The sequence below is a fragment of the Labrus bergylta genome, chromosome 11 (genome assembly GCF_963930695.1).
Source record: "Labrus bergylta chromosome 11, fLabBer1.1, whole genome shotgun sequence".
Taxonomy (NCBI): domain Eukaryota; kingdom Metazoa; phylum Chordata; class Actinopteri; order Labriformes; family Labridae; genus Labrus; species Labrus bergylta.
The window spans coordinates 15,918,684-15,938,182 of NC_089205.1; the positions used below are offsets into that span (position 1 = coordinate 15,918,684).

General features: G+C 41.9%; 1 protein-coding gene across 1 annotated transcript; it reads left to right on the forward strand.

Annotated features, from left to right (window-relative positions):
• Positions 1-167: 167 nt before the first annotated feature.
• Positions 168-18,216, forward strand: cluha (clustered mitochondria (cluA/CLU1) homolog a). Its single transcript, XM_020639314.3, has 27 exons — positions 168-519; positions 5,362-5,555; positions 6,218-6,389; positions 6,840-6,983; positions 7,101-7,228; positions 7,380-7,534; positions 8,124-8,249; positions 9,109-9,256; positions 9,354-9,446; positions 9,639-10,073; positions 10,168-10,427; positions 10,512-10,924; positions 11,824-11,925; positions 12,541-12,641; positions 12,767-12,919; positions 13,016-13,078; positions 13,166-13,410; positions 13,495-13,579; positions 13,665-13,818; positions 13,932-14,071; positions 14,191-14,271; positions 14,360-14,485; positions 14,922-15,043; positions 15,196-15,289; positions 15,378-15,512; positions 15,616-15,689; positions 16,332-18,216. The coding sequence occupies exons 1-27, from the start codon at positions 384-386 to the stop codon at positions 16,456-16,458; spliced, it is 4,206 nt and encodes a 1,401-aa protein (XP_020494970.2). The 5' UTR covers positions 168-383; the 3' UTR covers positions 16,459-18,216.
• The last annotated feature ends 1,283 nt before the right edge of the window (positions 18,217-19,499 follow it).

A 19,499-nucleotide genomic window follows, 5' to 3' on the forward strand; every position in this document is an offset into this window, starting at 1 on the left:
TATTACAAGTAGTCGTACTCATCGCATAAGAAAGTCTACACTTTCATCTAAACGAACAATTCAAACAAGTTGGTGAAAATGAATTTGACGCGTGTGGCTTTCCGTAGCGCCACGCTCGGTTGATGGGGAAGTGCAACCCACTGCTACGCAAAGGCAAAGAGGTCAAGAGGAGGGGTTGAGAAAACCACGTGTGCAGCAGCAGCACCGTGAGCAGCGCTGTCCTTCCTCGGGTAGACTTGTTTTTGTAAGCCTGTACCCTTCGCATGTAGCCAGCGATAGCCTGAATCAGCCGGAGAAGCAAGATTGTTTTCCTATTTCTTTCACAGCCTCACAGACTCGCACTGCTGCTGGGATTTGTACTGCTGCCACACTGACTGCCGACCATGGTGAGCAAGACAGATGACATACCGGCGTCAGTGCCCGACTGTAATCCGGTTGATCTTGCGGATGAAGCAGGAGATGGAGCCCGGGACAGCAACGAAAGCAGCAAGACACATCTGAAGGAGTCATGCGGCTGTGGTGAGACAATGCAGCAAACTTTGTCTGCGTCATATCTGCTTGTTACAACACCGAACACACACACACATTTCACATCATGACAACACCTCTCAAAAATACATGCTCTTAACTGTGTAAATCTATGAAGTCCACACCACTGTGCACTGACTGACTTCAAAGTGGTTTATTGAAGACTTAGGCTTGTGACATATGCCTGCATGCTTTTTTTTTAGTGCGACTTAAAAAAAAAAAAAAGTCCACAGAACCCCCCCCCCCCCAAGGTGGTCGTCTTGTGGGGTTTACCCCCTTCCTCCTTCAAACCATCTCCTTGGTCGCCTGTTCAAGTTTAAAAGGGTGCACATTGCTAAGTAGCTGTGTGATGTCAGTCTCTTGCATGTTGCATTTGTGTGGTCATTATCGTGCCAGGCTTGTTCACAGTCAGGACAGATGAAATTCTACATAAATTGTGTAATCGCTGTTAGCAGGTAGTCCAAACCTGGTACCTGACACTGCATGCCAATCAGGCTAACCCAAAACAAGATAGCTACCGGTGTGCTACCATTAGCTTCCTCACCCAGCTAATCAGCTAAGTGGCAAAGCAGAAGCCCTGCGTGTCCAGGAGGAGAGTTTATGCAGACAATACTCATTTCGGTTTTAAAAACAACTGTGTTTTGTTTTTTTTAACACACGGGTGGTTTTACGTGACTCTAAATTGACGCACATGTTCGGTAACATCGTGTCAGAGAAATGAACTGAAGGTCACCTTCAGTGGAGTGGCACACTGTCCCCATGACTACAGGGGTTCTCTGTCACATTGTGTCCTTTTTAATTTGACGGTCCTGTGTCATAACTGGTTATTAAAATATATGTTGCATCGTTTTTTGGGATTGGGGGTTTCAAACCTGCATATTAAAAGTTGTCGGATGACGATAGTGCCTAGCGGTCGATGGTAAGTATTTAGCGCCCCCCCCCCGTCGTGGAGGATCAGATGGAGTGGCCCTCCTCGACCGGGAAGCGGAAGCTCGCAGTTGTAGAAAAAAGTCATGATAGTGCATTACACAGACAGAGAGAGAGAGAGGGAAGGTTACGCTAATAATACATGAACATACGTGTAAGCTGGTGAGTATACTGTAATGTGAAAGTAGTGGCGCGGCTGAGCAGCAAGTACAGTGTTGTCGATAGAGGAAGATTAAACCCGATAGGTGAACTTCACGTTACACAACTTATGGAGCACCAGAAGAGTCTGCTGCAGCCTCTCTGAAACATGTGGGGACCTTGACTTCTCTCTGTCACTACATAGGGAAACACATTGGAGAGTAACTGAGTCCTACATGTAAATGATTCATGTTTTTTTGTCTGGAGTTTTCTCTGGTCAGTGTTTAAGTTCCTCCACCTCCTCCCATGCAGCAGTGGATGCACTAATTTAGATCAGCAGCAGCAGCCTATTAAGTGATACCTCCATGAAGACAACACTAATAAAGCTCTGTTTTGATGATGTATTAATAGAGTTTCTTTGAAGCAAAATGTTAACCAGCTGTCCGACTATGTGATACTTCATTCATTATGTTTAGTTTTTAAAATTGTTGCTCAGACAGACCTGGCACTACTTCCCCAAAGATTAAGATTCAAAGATATTGTATTCAAAACTGCAATGGTTTCAAAAAAAAAAAAAAATGTAAGCCTTCACTTAAAATATCATGTTTGATATGTCAGTCTTTTATTTAGCAGAGCTTTGGTTTTTCATATTTGTGTTTTCAAGTTACATGTCATGACTTTCTCCTCATCTTCAGTCCTTTAAATATATTTACAAGCTGTGTCTACATGCCCAGTGCAGGATCAGTAAGCCCCCAAGAGGAACTGTTTTCTCTGGTCGTTATATAAAACACAATGGTTTTCAGCAAAATATTATACTAAAGAAATGCTCAATTGAAAATGTAATCACTTCACAAATGGTTTTTCTAATTTAGTTTCATCTCATCGACTTTTTAATGGCTTAATAGCTCAAAAACATATTTAGGTCTCATGATATATTTTATATTTATTTTAATAATAATTGTTGGTGAGGAAAGGCTTTCTATTAAATAAAAAACTGCATTACAGCTTAAAAGGCAACACATTACACAGACAGACAGCACTAACAAAAAAAAAAAAATATATATATATATTTTAATGACAGAATCAAACAGACTGTGTATTCAGTCCTTGTTGACATGAAATCGCACCATAGGTCCATGACTCAGGGTCTGGCTATCCTATCTGGAGGTTGCCACCTTGTGGTGCAGCATACTTGTCTGCAGACAGACCTTGTGCTGCTGCTGCTGCTGTTTTCATGGTTCTTGGTTAATGTTGCCATGGCAGCAGCCAGGGTCGCCCCGTGTCAAGGGCTGCGGAGTAGATAGATATCTTGCTGCTTGATTTATAGCTTTGTTATCAAGAGTCATTGGTCAGGCTAATGAACTAAAGAGAAGCTGTCTAAGGATCCCACCATCTCAAAGCACCATGATATGAATTATCTTTCTGAACTGAACTGGCAGCTTGGTTCACAGATTTGTTCAGTCAGAGAAGAAACGGGTCTGTTACAGTGTAACCCAGGCTTGCAGTTTAATTTTTTATTGCGTGTGTTTTTTTCTTTTTTGTTATGATTGTTGGAAAATGGAAAAAAAATAACTTCAATTCATTTAGATTTTCAAAGAATACATTCTGTGATATGGGTATTAAAATGTCATATCCTGATATAACCTAATTAAACAATCAGTTCCAGAATAAGACAGGCTTGACCATTACTTTATCACTAACTTGCTGCTGCACTATCTTTCACTACTTGAAAATGGGTCAGTTTTGCAACACGCAGCCTGCTGGATTACCTCATCAACCAAAGTGCTTCTGGATCTTTGTACTTAATACTCTTCTGATTTGGTGATTGTGAGTCAAAAATGAAGAGCTACATTATCTTATGCTCCTCATGAAACTCTTCTTTCACACTTTGTCCCTTTTTTTTTTTTTTTTTTTTAATAAATGAACCAAAAAGTGTTCAATGCAGTTTACAATTAAGAGTACCAAGCCAGTCTGAAAAAGATTGCTCAAATATGGCAGTTATGAGTTTGCCTGATAATAAGGCGACATTCTTTATTTTAATGACAATGTTACAGAAAGGGATTGAAGGACCTTCCTAAAGATCACATGAATCAGTTGCTTCTCTTGGTTTTATTGAGCTTTACAGCCACTTTCAGCTCATTGTGTAGGCGTCTGATCTTTGAATTTACTGATCTGATTAACTCTCAACACATTCATAGTGTTGTGGTCAGCTGCAGCAGACAGCTGTTTCCAAAGAAAACAAAATCTACATATCATATCTGCTCAGCGCATAGATAGCGACGCTTTTTTGTTACAGAGCCTGCTATAATGTCAGAAGTTGGTGGAGAAAAGAATCAACCTATTTGAAATAAAACACAAGTGCTTGTGTCTTCAAACGAATGCTCATGTTGCTTGCAAGTTGTTAGACGTTTAGCGTGAAATAAGTTTAGCATTTTAATGCTAAAGTTGCAGCTCTCAGAGGGAGAGTAACCAAGTAAGCTCGCCAACATGGTGTCAACATGAAAAGGAGTAAAGATCCGATGAGGAATGAAACATTTCTCTATTGATACTGAAAACAAAAACGGACAGAATGAAACGCACAACCCCCAGCCCCCCTTTTCCTCCACTTAGTTACATTATAAACAAGCTTTTCTGCTCTGAAGTTGTTGTGTTTGTTGTCCAAAGCGTTGTGAGTTGACCCTATCTCTTCCGCCTCATTCGCCCTGCTTCACCATTTCATCTCTCACTCGTGCCGTGGTCCAGTTATCAGGCCCCACCCCTCTGCCTGTAACCCTGACGCTGTTTACCCTTGACAGTGAGCAAGGACACACTGCTGGATGCAGGCGAGTCCCAGTGAGAGAAAACAGGTGTCCGACATCCACACACTCAGCCCTGTTTCTTTTGAATACATTTAACCAAAGCCTAATTCATATTCCTGTCGTGGTCTTTTCACCCTAGCTGTTGTCTGCTCTGAATACAATAGGAAATATAACTCGTGAATCTTTTATTCATGAGATCAGCTGCCTTGTAACTCAGATTTTTCCCCTTCATTCTTATCTAAAGAATGAGTAACCATCATTTTATGGACTGAACGTCTGTAAAAGATTAAGGGCAGCTGCTCAATGATTACTCGCTTATTCGCAGGATATGTATTAGCCACATTTAGCTGTGAAAGTGACCAGTAATTCCCTCTTGTGATACCGAAATCCATGAAGACTTACGGGCTAATGTTGCAACAGTGTCTGCTTCAGCCGGTCAGAATGGAGAATCTGAAAATGTATTGGAACGTTCATTCATGATCTGTGTGTTGTAGTTTCGGCTTTTTGTAAACGCCTGTTCTTCTTGGAGAACTTGCACAGTTGATTCTGTCTTCTGTGTTCTTTATATTCCGTTGAATTCATTTGTGTTTGGCTAAAATGTAATGAAACTATGACACTAGCAGCTATAGTCAAGCTTTGTCGCCTCTCTTCACTCATTAATAAATATTTTAGGAGGTTACAGGTGATGTCATCCAGCCATGGGTCTGTGTGCTTTGTTTGTGGCCTTGCTGCCTGGCAGCATTGCTTACATGTGGAAGAAAAGTGTTTTTTTTTTTTGCATGGCTGGCCCTGTGTAGGTGGTGCATCCTCTTGATCAGATCTTTGAATAATAGCAGCTGAAGAATTGTTTGTACACAATGCACTTCTAAGAGTTTAGGTGTCGTTCACAGTCTCTTTCTTCAAAGTTGTCAAACTCTCTTTCATGGGATATTGAGTTTACTGAATGATCTTTGTGTCTCCTTCATCGCAGGGCACAGTGTCGATACAGCCATGGTGAATGGTGATGGAGCTCATGGCCACACAGAGGAGGCAGAATCCAAACCGGATGGGAACGGTGAGGCGGATGGTGGAGAGGAGTCCAACGAACAGGAAGTGATTGTGATCCAGGACACTGGCTTCACCGTGAAGATCCAGGCACCTGGGACAGAGCCATTCGACCTGCAGGTAAGGCTGCAGACCAATGTTCAAACAGGCAATAACACAGGGCTTAAAACAGAACTATCTCATGTCATATATGTGCACATTCCTGGAAAAACAAAGTGTACCTAGGTTGTATAATTTTTGTATTTTAGTTTACTACTAATTGTTACATGAGAGAAATAAATGACTAGTGCCATCATAACTTCCTATACCTTTAAAATCCACCCTTTAATATTTGAGAAGAGCTCTGCAGGGTTTTGTTGTAAAAGGAGCTTTCAAACTTGTTTTTCTTATATTCAAACCAGCCTTCCTGGATTACATGAGATGGAACCAGTACTGGAACAAGGCTGGATGTGGTCTAAACATGAGAGTACATTGTGAACATGGCATATTTAAGCAATGTTTTCAAACCTGAACATGGACAAAACACCTGAACCAAATCCTGTATAAGGATAAGGATCTCAAGCTGTACATATTTCTAAAGCAACAAAGTGCTTTGATGTTCAAGCAGAAGCAAATATAAGAACCCCGAACAGCACCAAAATAACCAAAGCAACACAAGAACCCAACGGCAAATGGACTCCTACAGCAAAACACCAAACCAACATAATGAACCCAGACATCATAAAGTCCGAACAACATGAATACTCCATCTCCTCTCCCTTCCTCTCCCTTCTCTGCATCAGGTATCCCCCCAGGAAATGGTCCAGGAGATCCATCAGGTGTTGATGGACCGTGAGGACACCTGCCACCGAACCTGCTTCTCCCTGCAGCTGGACGGAAACGTGCTGGACAACTTTGCTGAGCTCAAGTCCATTGAGGGCCTGCAGGAGGGCTCGCTGCTCAAAGTGGTGGAAGGTCAGAACCAGCAGGTTAACCTGACTGAAATCACATCCATTGTACTACCTAAGTGTCTGCTAGGGATATACATTAAACTGCACACTGTTACCCTATTGAAATTAAATCTACAGCAAAGATGATGCAATTGGACCTTCCTGTTTTTATGCAATGACATCAACTAACCATGTTGTGTGGAAAAGAATCAGAAATTATTGTTTGGTGCTACCCGTCAAACCTGGTTGACTTTTTGTCAACATCAACCGTGATATATTGTCCTAAGTATTTCACCATGATGCATTCAGGATGTGTCAATAAATACGACTTTATTTTAGCTTTATTGATATACCCCTCTGTCTGCAGCCTGCCTGGAGAGTTGCATGTAGCTGAGGGGCCATAACTAAACAGAATTGTCAAACCACTCCCTTTTATTTATACCCTTTGTGTTTTCCTTGTCTCTCTTTCCTTCAGAGCCGTACACAGTGCGCGAGGCCCGCATCCACGTGCGTCACATCCGAGACCTACTGAAGAGTCTGGACCCCTCGGACGCTTACAATGGAGTGGACTGCAACTCGCTCTCCTTCCTCAGCATCTTCACTGACGGAGACCTTGGAGGTACGACATGAACGGTTCATGGTAGAAAAACCTGCAGCATTTTAATGTGCCGAGATCGTCACGACATCGCGGGTGGCCTGCAGGCTCTCACCTCGCTTGTTTAAATGTTTGTTGCAGATAGCGGTAAGAGGAAGAAGAAGGGAAACGAGCTGGAGCAGATCGACTGCACCCCCCCAGAGCACATCCTGCCCGGCAGCAAAGACCGCCCACTGGTGCCCCTCCAACCACAGAACAAGGATTGGAAGGTGAGAAGTAGTGTTTGGCTCTAAAAGTGTGATTCAGGGAAATCACAGCTTGAGAATAATATAAAGTCATGAACTAAAAAAAGGACTCGCAGAGGGTCCAACTCAATTTACCATTCTTAACTTATGCAAATGTTGTCAACTATCCCAACAGCCTATGCAGTGCCTGAAGGTCCTGACCATGAGCGGCTGGAACCCTCCACCAGGAAACAGGAAGATGCACGGCGACCTCATGTACCTGTACATGGTGACTGTGGAAGAGCGCCACGTCAGCATCACTGCCTCCACACGCGGCTTCTACCTCAACCAGTCAGTCCACATTTCTTCCTCATATCTTCCTTCAGCTCCAGTTTCCGCTGCACTCTTCCAAAAATACCCCTAAGCTCTTGATATGTAGTGTATGCACAATGTAGCGATTACTCATGATGCTTTTGATGTCATGTGTGAAGCACTTTGAATTGCCTTGTTGTTGAAATGTGCTATATAAATAAAACTGGCCTTGCTTCAGTGTAGGACTGTGTTAAGTACTTAAAAAGATGCAGGCAGCAGAAGCAGTGGGTATGTTAACAGTTTAAGGATCCTAATTTTGGATTAGTTTGGATGCCAGCAAAGACTTAACCCTCTAATTAAAGAGGTCTAGTTGGATTACTTTGAAGAACACAATTCCTAAAAATGCTGTGTTGGTTGAAGCAGGATTCTTTTTTTTTTTGTTTCCAACAATTCAATAAGATCCTCTCATGTTTGAGGGTTTGTGATTTCTAGAGATGCACCACATACATCCCTCAGAAAAACGAGTTCCTTTCCAGGCTTTCGTAGTATAAATATTGGTAAATTTGTCATAAATGAGCTTTAAAAACAAGCAATACTAATGTTTTATGTGTTTGTCTGTGTATTACAGATCCACTACCTACACCTTTAACCCTAAGCCAGCCAATCCCAGTTTCCTGAGCCATTCTCTGGTGGAGCTGCTGAGCCAGATCAGCCCTGCCTTTAAGAAGAACTTCACTGCCCTGCAAAAGAAAAGGTGAAAAACATCTCTATGCCTTCAGTTCTTCATTCTCCTACCTGTGCTAAGAATCCTTTCACTGAGTGACTTCGTGTCTGAGCAATTAAGCTGGTCAGTACTCATCCCCTCTGAAAACTGATATTATCATATACCCCCGTGTCTACCTGCTGATCCACAGCCTCTGTTCTGTACTCAAATCTGCAGTGCTAAAAACTCTCTCTTCTCTTTTTGTCTGTTGGTGCTCTTCTGTTTGATGTACTTCTTTTTATCTTTTTTCTTAAGTTAATCATTCCTACATGAACTTTATTGAACCAGTCAAGGATTCAGCAGTTCAAAGTCTTAAAGCACAACACAAAAAGAAACTAAAGAAGACATAATACACGTCTTAAGGTCAGGACTCACACTGTTTTCTAACAGCAGGCGAGCATTAGATTGCAAAGCATTGAACGCTCGCTGTCCACACTGCATCTGTTCAGTATTTCCTCAGTGAATTTCAGTATCCCCTGTTAAGCATTATGCCATGAGGTGCTTTGTATTGACAAGCTTTTGACTCAAATAGAAACAATCAAAGGTTTGTCAATACACGGCAAGACAGGAATGAAAATAAAAACAGAGCATCGGGGTACAAAATGTTGTGCTGCGTCGCTCACAAGCTGAGGTTAAAGACAATCAAATTGGAAACAATGGAATCAAGATGACTTTGTTGCTGACGCTCACTCGCGTCGCATGCTGTCAGGAAACAGTTACAGTGTTCCTTGTCATGCATTGGTTTTATTTAGGTGTTTTAGGAACTTCTCATTACAAGAGCATACTTTGACGAAGAGCCCATGATACACAAAAAAAAAGTATCTATAATGTTTCACTATTTTTCCTGCAGGGTCCAGAGGCACCCGTTCGAGAGGATAGCCACTCCTTTCCAGGTGTACAGCTGGACAGCCCCACAGGTAGACCACGCCATGGACTGTGTCCGAGCTGAGGACGCCTACACCTCCCGCCTGGGTTATGAGGAGCACATACCTGGACAGGTGGGAACAGCTGCACATAGCAGCAGATTAGGCAGATAACTTGTGTTTTACAAGTCATCAATATAGATGTCAATACTGATTATTTATTTATTTTCAGACTAGAGATTGGAACGAGGAGCTGCAGACCACCAGAGAGCTGCCCCGGAAGAACCTGCCTGAACGCCTGCTGAGGGAGAGAGCCATATTTAAGGTACTGAGTGTTTCATCATTATGTGAACAGACAGTGGAGACCAGAGGATTCTCTCACTAAAAGTGCTCACTAACATCTAGCAGGAAATATGATGTCAGTTTCATGTGTACACTTTTTTTAAAAAAATTTTTACTTACATTTGTAACAGCTTTTTCTTCTAAGTTTTTAAATGTCTTTTTTGTCCTCCTGTAGGTCCACAGTGACTTTGCAGCGGCTGCCACTCGAGGCGCCATGGCAGTTATTGACGGCAACGTAATGGCCATAAACCCTGGTGAGGAAACGCGAATGCAGATGTTTATCTGGAACAACATCTTCTTCAGCCTCGGCTTCGATGTGCGGGACCACTATCGCGAGCTGGGTGGAGATGCGGCTGCCCATGCAGCACCCACCAATGACTTGAATGGAGTACGTGCTTACGGGGCCGTAGATGTGGAGGGCCTGTACACTCTGGGGACAGTAGTGGTGGACTACAGAGGGTACCGAGTCACCGCACAGTCAATCATCCCTGGGATCCTGGAGCGTGAGCAGGAGCAGAGCGTCATCTACGGATCCATCGACTTTGGGAAGACGGTGGTGTCTCACATCAAATACCTGGAGCTGCTGGAGAAGACAAGCAGGCCACTCAAGGTCAGTTGTCCGTCTTTTTCTCCTTTCAAGCATTTATTTATTGATTTTGTTCAACAAGTAAATATCCCTGTATATTGGGTACTGTATATTTTAGGTTCAGAGGCACAGCGTATTAAATGAGAAAAACGAGACAGTGGAGCTGTGCTCTTCCGTTGAGTGCAAGGGCATCATTGGAAACGACGGCCGCCACTACATTCTGGACCTTCTTCGTACTTTCCCTCCTGACCTCAACTTCCTGCCTGTGGAAGGAGAGGTGCTGCCTCCAGAGAGTCAGCGCCAAGGCTACCCTCGCCAGCACCGCCACCGCCTGGCTTGTCTACGCCAGGAGCTCATCGAGGCCTTTGTGGAGCACAGGTATGTGTCTGCACTGCATCATCCCATATCTATAATGAGGAGAGTTTCGACATGTGTTAAACTGTTCAATCTGTCCCTCCTCAGATACCTCCTCTTCATGAAGATGGCAGCGTTACAGCTCATGCAGCAGAAAGCAAACAAGGACACAAAGATTGACGTGCCTGCTATCACAGAAACCTCTGAGACAAGCTCAGAAAGCAAAGATGAGCCAACCCCGACACAGACTGCTGCATCAGATCCTCCCAGTGCAACAGACGTCTCCGCTGACAGCACGAGCCCGACAGACAGCAGCACCCCGGCTGCCACGCCGGCAGCGACTGAAGGTGAAGAAAACTCCTCGAAGCCCACCACAAACGGGCCTCTAGACCTCACAACCACCCAGAACGGAGAATGCAAGAGCCCATTGGAGGGTAAGGAGCTTGAGGAAAGTATTCCAGGATTAGCTCAAGCCAAAGAGCTAGCGGAGACCTTAGTTGCCGAAGATGGATCTTGTATTGGTATGTCAAAAAAAAAAAAAAAACCCCAGCTAGGCCAAGATGATGCAGTGAGAGCTACTTTGGTGGATTATTTAATAAAAAAGGAAGTTTATTTGAAAAGCTGTATTTAACCAAGACTTTGTCGCTGACTTTGGTGCATTTATAGGGAAAAAAAATTTGCTAGAGCATTAAAGCGAAAAGTTGTGGGACGTACACGCTTCTTTCCACCAGACTAGCCGTAGCTGCTCAATCGAGTGTTGTTGGTCCCTTACCCACCTCTCACTGGTCTGCACTCTGCCTTTGCTGTGGGATATGACCCAATTAACTCAATAATCGGCTGCTGTGTTCATTAATCCAAAGATGAATCGGAATGCAGAAACAATCTCACTTTGAATGATTTGTGTGACACCCAATTGACCCTGAATTACAGTAATCTGCATGTTAAACACCCTGACTCAATCTTAAGGGAGTTTTGAAGCTAATTGACGGTTTGTAAATGGTGGCGTTGTGGACTTGGGCCATGTCTACATAACGTTACCTCATGATCGACATATCCATCATTAACTTCATCATCTCTTTAATGATTCAACATCATCATGATTGAATCTTAATATTATATCTATATTTATTGTATTGTGTGTTGGATGCATATAAAGCATATCATTACTGTGGATAAAACACGGTATGCATCATTGAGCATTGTATCTGTGAAGAAAACTAATCAGGTTATGATAAATAAGTCATCTTGGCTTTTTAACATTATGCAGCCATAGCTACAATGTTCATTTTTTTAAATGATAATCTTGCTGGCTTAATATGGACATGGTTAGCACTGCTTCTTTGTAGACATTTTGATATAATGGGTCTGCTTTTTCGTAATCTTAACCTTTTCTTTGATCTTGTCCTAATAAAAAAAACAGATCCTAAAAGTCGTGAGGTCGTCCTCAACGCCTGCAAGGCAGTCGGCTCCATCAGCAACACGTCTTTTGACATTCGCTTCAATCCTGACATCTTCTCCCCAGGTAAGCACAAATCATACATGGACTATAGAAAACCTTGAAGAGTATAGATGTACAGTGTGTGAACAGGGGAAATGCTGTATATGCAAACAGGTTTTTTTTTTTACATTAAAATGAGCCATGAAGCCGTTTTATTCATATATTATATTCTACAGATGACTACATCTTTAAACCTTGAGCTTCAGAAATCTATTTTTAAACCAGTGTTTGTGTGTTGATACACTTGGAAAGATGATGGATATTCAAATACAAAGATCAACATGTCAGAGGCATATACACCCAAATGGGCTTTCTGTGGCTAAACTGAAAACATAAAATGATCGATGTGATGAGACGAGAATAATTCTCTGACAAATGTTGGCAGAAACTGTCTCCTACATTCTACACAGCTATATAAAGTCAAAGAACTGAAGTGTTTAACCTGTGAAGATGATTAGTCGCTCTACCATTTTTAGCTGAAGAGCAGCTAACATCAGTGTAGTGTTTCATCTCAGATTAGTCATTTTTAAGCACAATCGGCTCAAAATGATCTTTGTGCAGTGATATAAGAGAGTAAGGGTTAATTGATCAGAGGGCAATAGAAGCACAAAAGTGACTGTGTTTGTGTTGTTGAACCAGGAGTACGTTTCCCAGATGAGAGTACAGATGACGTGCAGAAGCAGAAGCAGCTTCTCAAAGATGCTGCTGCCTTCCTTGTTTCCTGTCAGGTCCCATCACTGGTCAGTGACACAGATACTCACTCAACCAGAAAATTCAACCTCTATGTGACCTGGATGTGTGTGTGTGTGTGTGTGTCTGAGATTAAAGTCATACATGTGTGTTTGTGTGTGTGTTTTATCACCAGGTTAAAGACTGTTTGGACCACAGCTCTGTGCCCATGGATGGAGCCACACTGACAGAGGCCTTGCGCCAGAGAGGCATCAATGTCCGCTATTTGGGCACAGTTCTGGAGTTTGTGGACAAAACTCCTGCCAAAGCCCAACTGGAGCACTTCTATGTAAGTCTGGAATCCTCCTGGTTCCTACAAACACTGTCAGCCACCTTTTTTGTCCTTGTGTTCACTCATTTAAATGTTTTCTCTTTCCTCCCTTAGAGAATAGGAATCAGTGAGCTCATCACCAGATGTGCAAAACATATCTTCAAGACATACCTGCAGGTTTGTATCATTCAACACACAACATGTAATGTAGCTTCTTAAAAAGACAAACTTGCATTTCCTTACATTATATTTTGCATCGTGCAGGGTGTAGAGTTGTCTGCCCTCTCTGCTGCTGTAAGCCATTTCCTCAACTGCTTCCTGAGCTCCTTCCCTGACGCAGTCGCCCACCTTCCTCCCGATGAGCTGGTGTCGCGCCGCAAAAGCCGCAAGCGCCGCAACAGGGTCCCCGGCGGAGGTGACAACACGGCGTGGGCCAGCCTGACGCCCAGCGAGTTGTGGAAGAACATCGCATCCGAGGCCCAGAGCTATTATCACTTCACCATCCAGTGGTAAAGACTCTGTTCAGGTTGAACAAATGTGAAAGCGTTTGCGTTTTGTGTTGTTTTGGTGACAAATGATGGTTCTTTGTGCAGTGAAAGTGCGGACCAGGTGGTGGAGAAATATGGCCTCCAGAAAATCACTCTGCTCAGAGAAATTTCAGTTAAAACTGGCATCCAGGTAACTCTCATACAATCTACAGTGACTTCTCGGTGCCTCGGTGTCAAAATCCTCGTCATGACATTTCCTCTACTTTTTCTTCTAGATTCTTATAAAGGAGTATAACTTTGACAGCCGCCACAAGCCTGCCTTCACAGAGGAGGACATCCTGAATATTTTCCCTGTTGTGAAGCACGTTAACCCCAAAGCCTCAGATGCCTTCCACTTCTTCCAAAGCGGACAGGCCAAAGTGCAGCAAGGTGAAGGATGTAGTCATACATAGAAACACTTTTGAGTGAATCTGACTTAACAAGAAGATTTCCATTTTGAGTTAATTTTACATAATAACCCCTTTTTTTGATTTAATGCCCAGGTTTTCTGAAGGAGGGCTGCGAGCTGATCAACGAGGCTCTTAACCTCTTTAACAATGTGTACGGAGCAATGCACGTAGAGATCTGCGCCTGCCTGCGCCTGCTGGCACGCCTTAATTACATCATGGGAGACCATCCAGAGGTAGGCACGACACCTTGTAGAATGACCACAAGAAATATGACGCCTTTTACTATATCAGCATCTAGATGCATCCTATTGATTCCATTTCACTAAAACTGCATTTGGTTCTTTATCCACAGGCTCTCAGCAACCAGCAAAAAGCTGTTCTGATGAGTGAACGAGTCCTCGGCATTGAGCACCCCAACACAATTCAAGAATATGTAAGTTAAATGTCAAATCAAAGATGTATTTGTTCATAAGATGCTTGAACAGACATCTCACCTGAGTTTTTTTCCCTCCACCCCTTAGATGCACTTGGCTCTGTACTGTTTCGCCAATGGCCAGCTGTCCACTGCCCTGAAGCTGCTGTATCGCGCCCGTTACCTCTTGTTGATGGTGTGCGGGGAGGACCACCCTGAGATGGCACTGTTAGACGTGAGTCTTTGCGTTATCATCAATACGTATTTTGACATTGACATTGTAATACTGCAAATTGGTTGTTGATGGTAGTGATGATGATGATGATATTGTGGAAGAATATTTCTTTATTACACACACACACACACACACACACACACACACACGTGCACACAATTCTGTTCTCTTAAAATTTTAAATATGAGTTCGGGACACAGACTAAACATGAATATTCCCTCGTTTTTCTGGCCTGTACTTATTTTAATTGTCTCTGGTGTTTTGTAAGTGTATTATCCTTTGTCTTGCAATAAATAAATAAAAATTAATAATAAAAAAAAAAAAATCAATATATATTTACCGGTACGTCTTACTTACCTCAGGAAAACGTTAATTTTGTTTCTTCTCCTGACAGAATCAGTGACGGCTGTTCTTGTTCTTTTCCCTCTTTCTGCAGAGTAACATCGGGCTGGTGCTGCACGGAGTGATGGAGTATGATTTATCGCTGAGATTCCTGGAGAACGCATTGACCATCAACACAAAGTACCATGGATCCCGTTCCCTCAAAGTGGCCCTCAGGTAAGGAGCGATTACTTGTCTCTCTCTCTCTCTCTCTCTCTCTCTCTCTCTCTCTCTCTCTCTCTCTCTCTCACATATTCATATATATATTTACCATCCAAATGTAGAGTTATTGTACTGACCTACATACTGACTGACAAAATATTTTTCAGCCATCATTTGGTTGCGAGGGTTTACGAGAGCAAGGCTGAGTTCCGATCTGCACTTCAGCACGAGAAGGAGGGTTACACCATTTACAAGAACCAGGTACAACTCTGCTCTGAACCCACACTCTGTTCTTTAAGGTTTCTGACTGTTTTAAAGCTAATGATCCATCTTTTTTTTATCTTCTCAGATGGGTGAGGGACATGAGAAAACCAAGGAGAGCTCAGAGTACCTAAAGTATCTCACTCAACAGGCTGTAGCTCTGCAGAGAACCATGAACGAGATCTACAAGAACGGCTCCAACGCCAGCATCATGCCCCTCAAGGTTACTGCACAAGACATCAAAACCCGTTTTTATGGCTTCTGTTTATTCTCCGCCACCTTGCAGTGATGCTATGTTTTGTTTTTTTTTTATTCCTGTTTTCCAGTTCACCGCACCCAACATGGCCAGTGTCCTGGAACAGCTCAACATCATCAACGGCATCATCTTTATACCACTCAGGTAGAGTGAGAAAGAAGCTTTATCTTATGTGAACACTGGGAAACATTATGCTGGGACTTAACATTCTGATTAAATATTATATACTGTATATTATATATTGTTTTAATATTGCACTCATGTTATTTAAACACAACTTTGGGTTGAAGGATCCTCAAATACACGGCACCTTGTCTTCTTTAGTGCCAGCTCTGTCTTTTCCAAGAATTAAACAGCAAACACATTTCTTTAATCCTGGAAAACTAGTCCATTAAGATTCTTTCAAGTTTTGAAGTGCAGCTTTATTCAAGCAGTATGTGGAAAAAACTGTATTGTTAAGTGAGATGTCAATCATTTGTAACATTATCTTTTGTAAATTGTATTCTATTTTCCACAATTACATATATTTGCTCCAAAGTACTCTCATTGTACGTTTAAAAAGGGGTCATTTAGACACAGGATGCAACCCCTTTAATAAAGCTGCACACATTTATTTTAAATACATTGATGACATTTTAAGCCTCAACTCCGTAATTTGGGGTATATCTTGTATAACAATATATTTATTGAGTTTCAGCAACATAAATCACAAGAGCCAAAAATAATCCTTGTTTTTTTCTTCTATGAGAAGTAAAGTAATGTTTTTTTCTGGTATTTCACTTTCAGCCAAAAGGATCTGGAGAACCTGAAGGCAGAAGTTCAAAGGCGGCAGCAGCTGCAGGAGCTGGGAAAGATTGAGGAGCCCACCGAGGACAGCCCACTGGAGCTAGAGGACAAAATTCCCATCGATTAAAGTCCGAATGCCCTCGACGCGGCTACTTTCTGCTATCGGGGAGGGGGGTAGGCGGTGACTTAACAGCAGTGTCACTGAGCCTGTGGAACTGAGAGCCAAGCGGTCTGAATCAGCATTGAAATAAATGGGGGAGGGATGGGTGAGGGCAGAGCAGAGAACAAACAGTATGAACTGTAGGAAAAAGGAATACAGAGATAGGGGACTTCCTACAAGGTAGGAAAAAGAGGGAGCGAGAGTACAAACGCATAGAACCAATGTAATGTGCAATCTGACAAATCCCCGGCCCGAGAAGCTGCTGATGCAGATGTTAGCTGCTGTAGAAATACGATCGCATATGAAAGCCTGGTTACAGCCGGGGGGAGGGAGACCAAGGACGACCATGACATTGTATACCAGAGCCTTATCCGCTGTACCATATTCTCCCAGCTCAAATATCCCACAACACTGTTAGCCCAGGACCACATTCTGCCCCGCCATTCCCTAAAGAGCCTTGGAGCATGTAGCCACCCCACCCCTCAGTGCTCTAAAACCAGGAAGCACCCACCCTGTCCTAGAACTCAGGGGCACTACTTTCTATTGTGCACTTAAACCAGAACACAGTCACAAAATTAGAGATGTTTCAAGGGGGGCTTCAGAATGTAAATCCCCTTCTCTGTGGCTTCTTTGAGCCATATTTGCAGCAGTCGCCCGTCATTCTCACATGTCCCCTGATGGTTAATTAATTTAATCTTTCAATCATTTTCTCTTTACGACATCCCAGGTGGGTGCCTGCTGAGTCTGATGGTTCCTGCCTCTCTGAGCAAGAAAATGATAACAGTCACACTATAGTGAGCCTTCTACCAGTTTGATTTCATTTGATGGAATTTTCTTCTTTTTTTTTTTTTAAGTAAATAATGGATTTTGTAAAAGTGCAAAGGAGAAATATAAAGGTATTTTATGCCTGTTGATCATCAATTAATTTAAGCCATGTCTGTTTTATAGAAAAATGTATAGAAGTGGAAAAAAAAGATGTATAAATCTATCTGATTTAGACAGGTGCTTGATTGATGCTAATGGAAAATTGCAGATTTGGCACATCCACTTTACGCATTAGATTTATCTATCTATATACTAGCTGTGTTCAATATTCTATTTTTACACATTGAAAGAATATGTGCATGTATGTTTGTATGTGTGACAGTGTGTGTGTGTGTGTCTTTGTGTAGTTCAACAGAAAATCTTTCGGCCAGGGCTACTGTTGCTTTTGCTGCTGCTGCATAGTTTGAATAGAGGCTAAAAGCAAACATTGGTGTTCCTAATGTTTTATTTTTCTACTCATATTTGACCTGTTGGATGGCTGAAGCCTCTTTTCTTTAATCAATCATGGCCGCCAATGTAAATCTGTTTCTGTATGAGTTGGTACTAAAATGAGCCTCTTCTCACAATGGGCTGTAGAGACTGATTTATTGTTGCTGGGTGTTGTTTTTTCTTTTCTTTTTTCATTATTGGGTTATCTGTTTGTTTGTAGCTGAGACAAGAACCAGCCAGGGGTGTCTGAGCATTTTTTGCAGTGCACTTTCTCCTGCTGTTTGAATGTGCGATCATGTGCACAGCACAACCAAAAGTGGGCAAAAGAAGAGCTGTCTCAGTTTGATGTACCAAAAAACACTGATAAAGGTCTGTGTGCGCTTGTATACATGCAATGTATCCCTCCCATGGCAATTTGTTACTTAATTGTTGCCGTGTCTAAATGTATGTGATTAAAGCAATAGAGACGGAGCTCCAAATGATTGTTTTTCAAGAATGCAGTTTTTACTTTACAAAAAGAAAAAACATGACAGAGGACTACTTTCTGTGTTGGAGGAATAATCTAAAAAACAAAAGGAAAGCAGAGCTCTTCAGACTGACATGGTTGTCACAGGGATTTTTCCTGAATGTGCGCCTAAAGATGATGTCATCATAACATCAAAAGCAGAGTGTGGTGTGTATTGTGCCTATTGTGTATGCTTCTGAATGGAACCAGGGTGATAGCAGGTAATGACTTTATCATGTTAAGAGTCTTGGTTTTGTTTTCTGGGTTTGTTGTATCATCATTACTTTTTCATTTAAGACCATTTCTTAAGTCCCCTGCTTATCAAGTACTGAACAATAGTAATACCAACAGTATCCACAAGGTGGCACACAAACATCTGTTTCAACCTTAAGGTACATACATTGACCCTTACAGACACGTGGAACTCGAAAATATTTGTAAAGCCCATTTAAAAAAAAATGTTCTTTAAAGCTAAACATTTCCCAAATATGCTCAAAACTTATAAAAACCTGCTACCAGTCGAAGCTGTTCTGAAATATAGAGTCGTGCAGTGATGGGAGAGATTTATAAAACTATTTGAACAGATAAAATTCTTTAATGCACATATAAGAGTGCTTTTGTTTAGTACTACAGTGAAATAATTCTGTTTTGAATTGATAAGTTTGATCTGTTACTAGCATCAGAACTAAGAAAACAAAGTATGTTGTACTAAAACAAAGTTAAGGGTGAAGTGTAACATTTCATGTTTAATTTACAAACACCATTTGCAAAGCCTCAGATGCACTGCCGATGTAGAATATTAATACTAACTGAAATTATCCGTAATGTAATCAATATACACCAAACATTGAGTTTGAATTCTGTGCAAAAACATTTCAAAGTCTTCATGAGGGGGGAAATAGTCTAATATCTACTATCAACATTATGCTACCCTCTTGCATTTAGTGTCACTGAGAAACCTGAAAAGATGATTGTCTAAAAGTTTTGTGCTACATTAGCTGATGCAATTTCTTCTGCACAAAGGCGTCTAGTAGGCCGAGTGTTTTGAGTCTGCTTCTCCTGATGATGTGTGGCATTTGTGTGTTGCTCTTTACAGAATAACAATCTAATTATATTTTGGACTGAGTGTGCTTTTTTTTTTTTTTTTTTTTATATGAAAATGAATAAAATAATACTAGTTAAAGTTTTGTTTGGGTTTGATAACTGAATACAATAAGCAAGTGTTGGAACAAAATAAAAGGATTGTAGC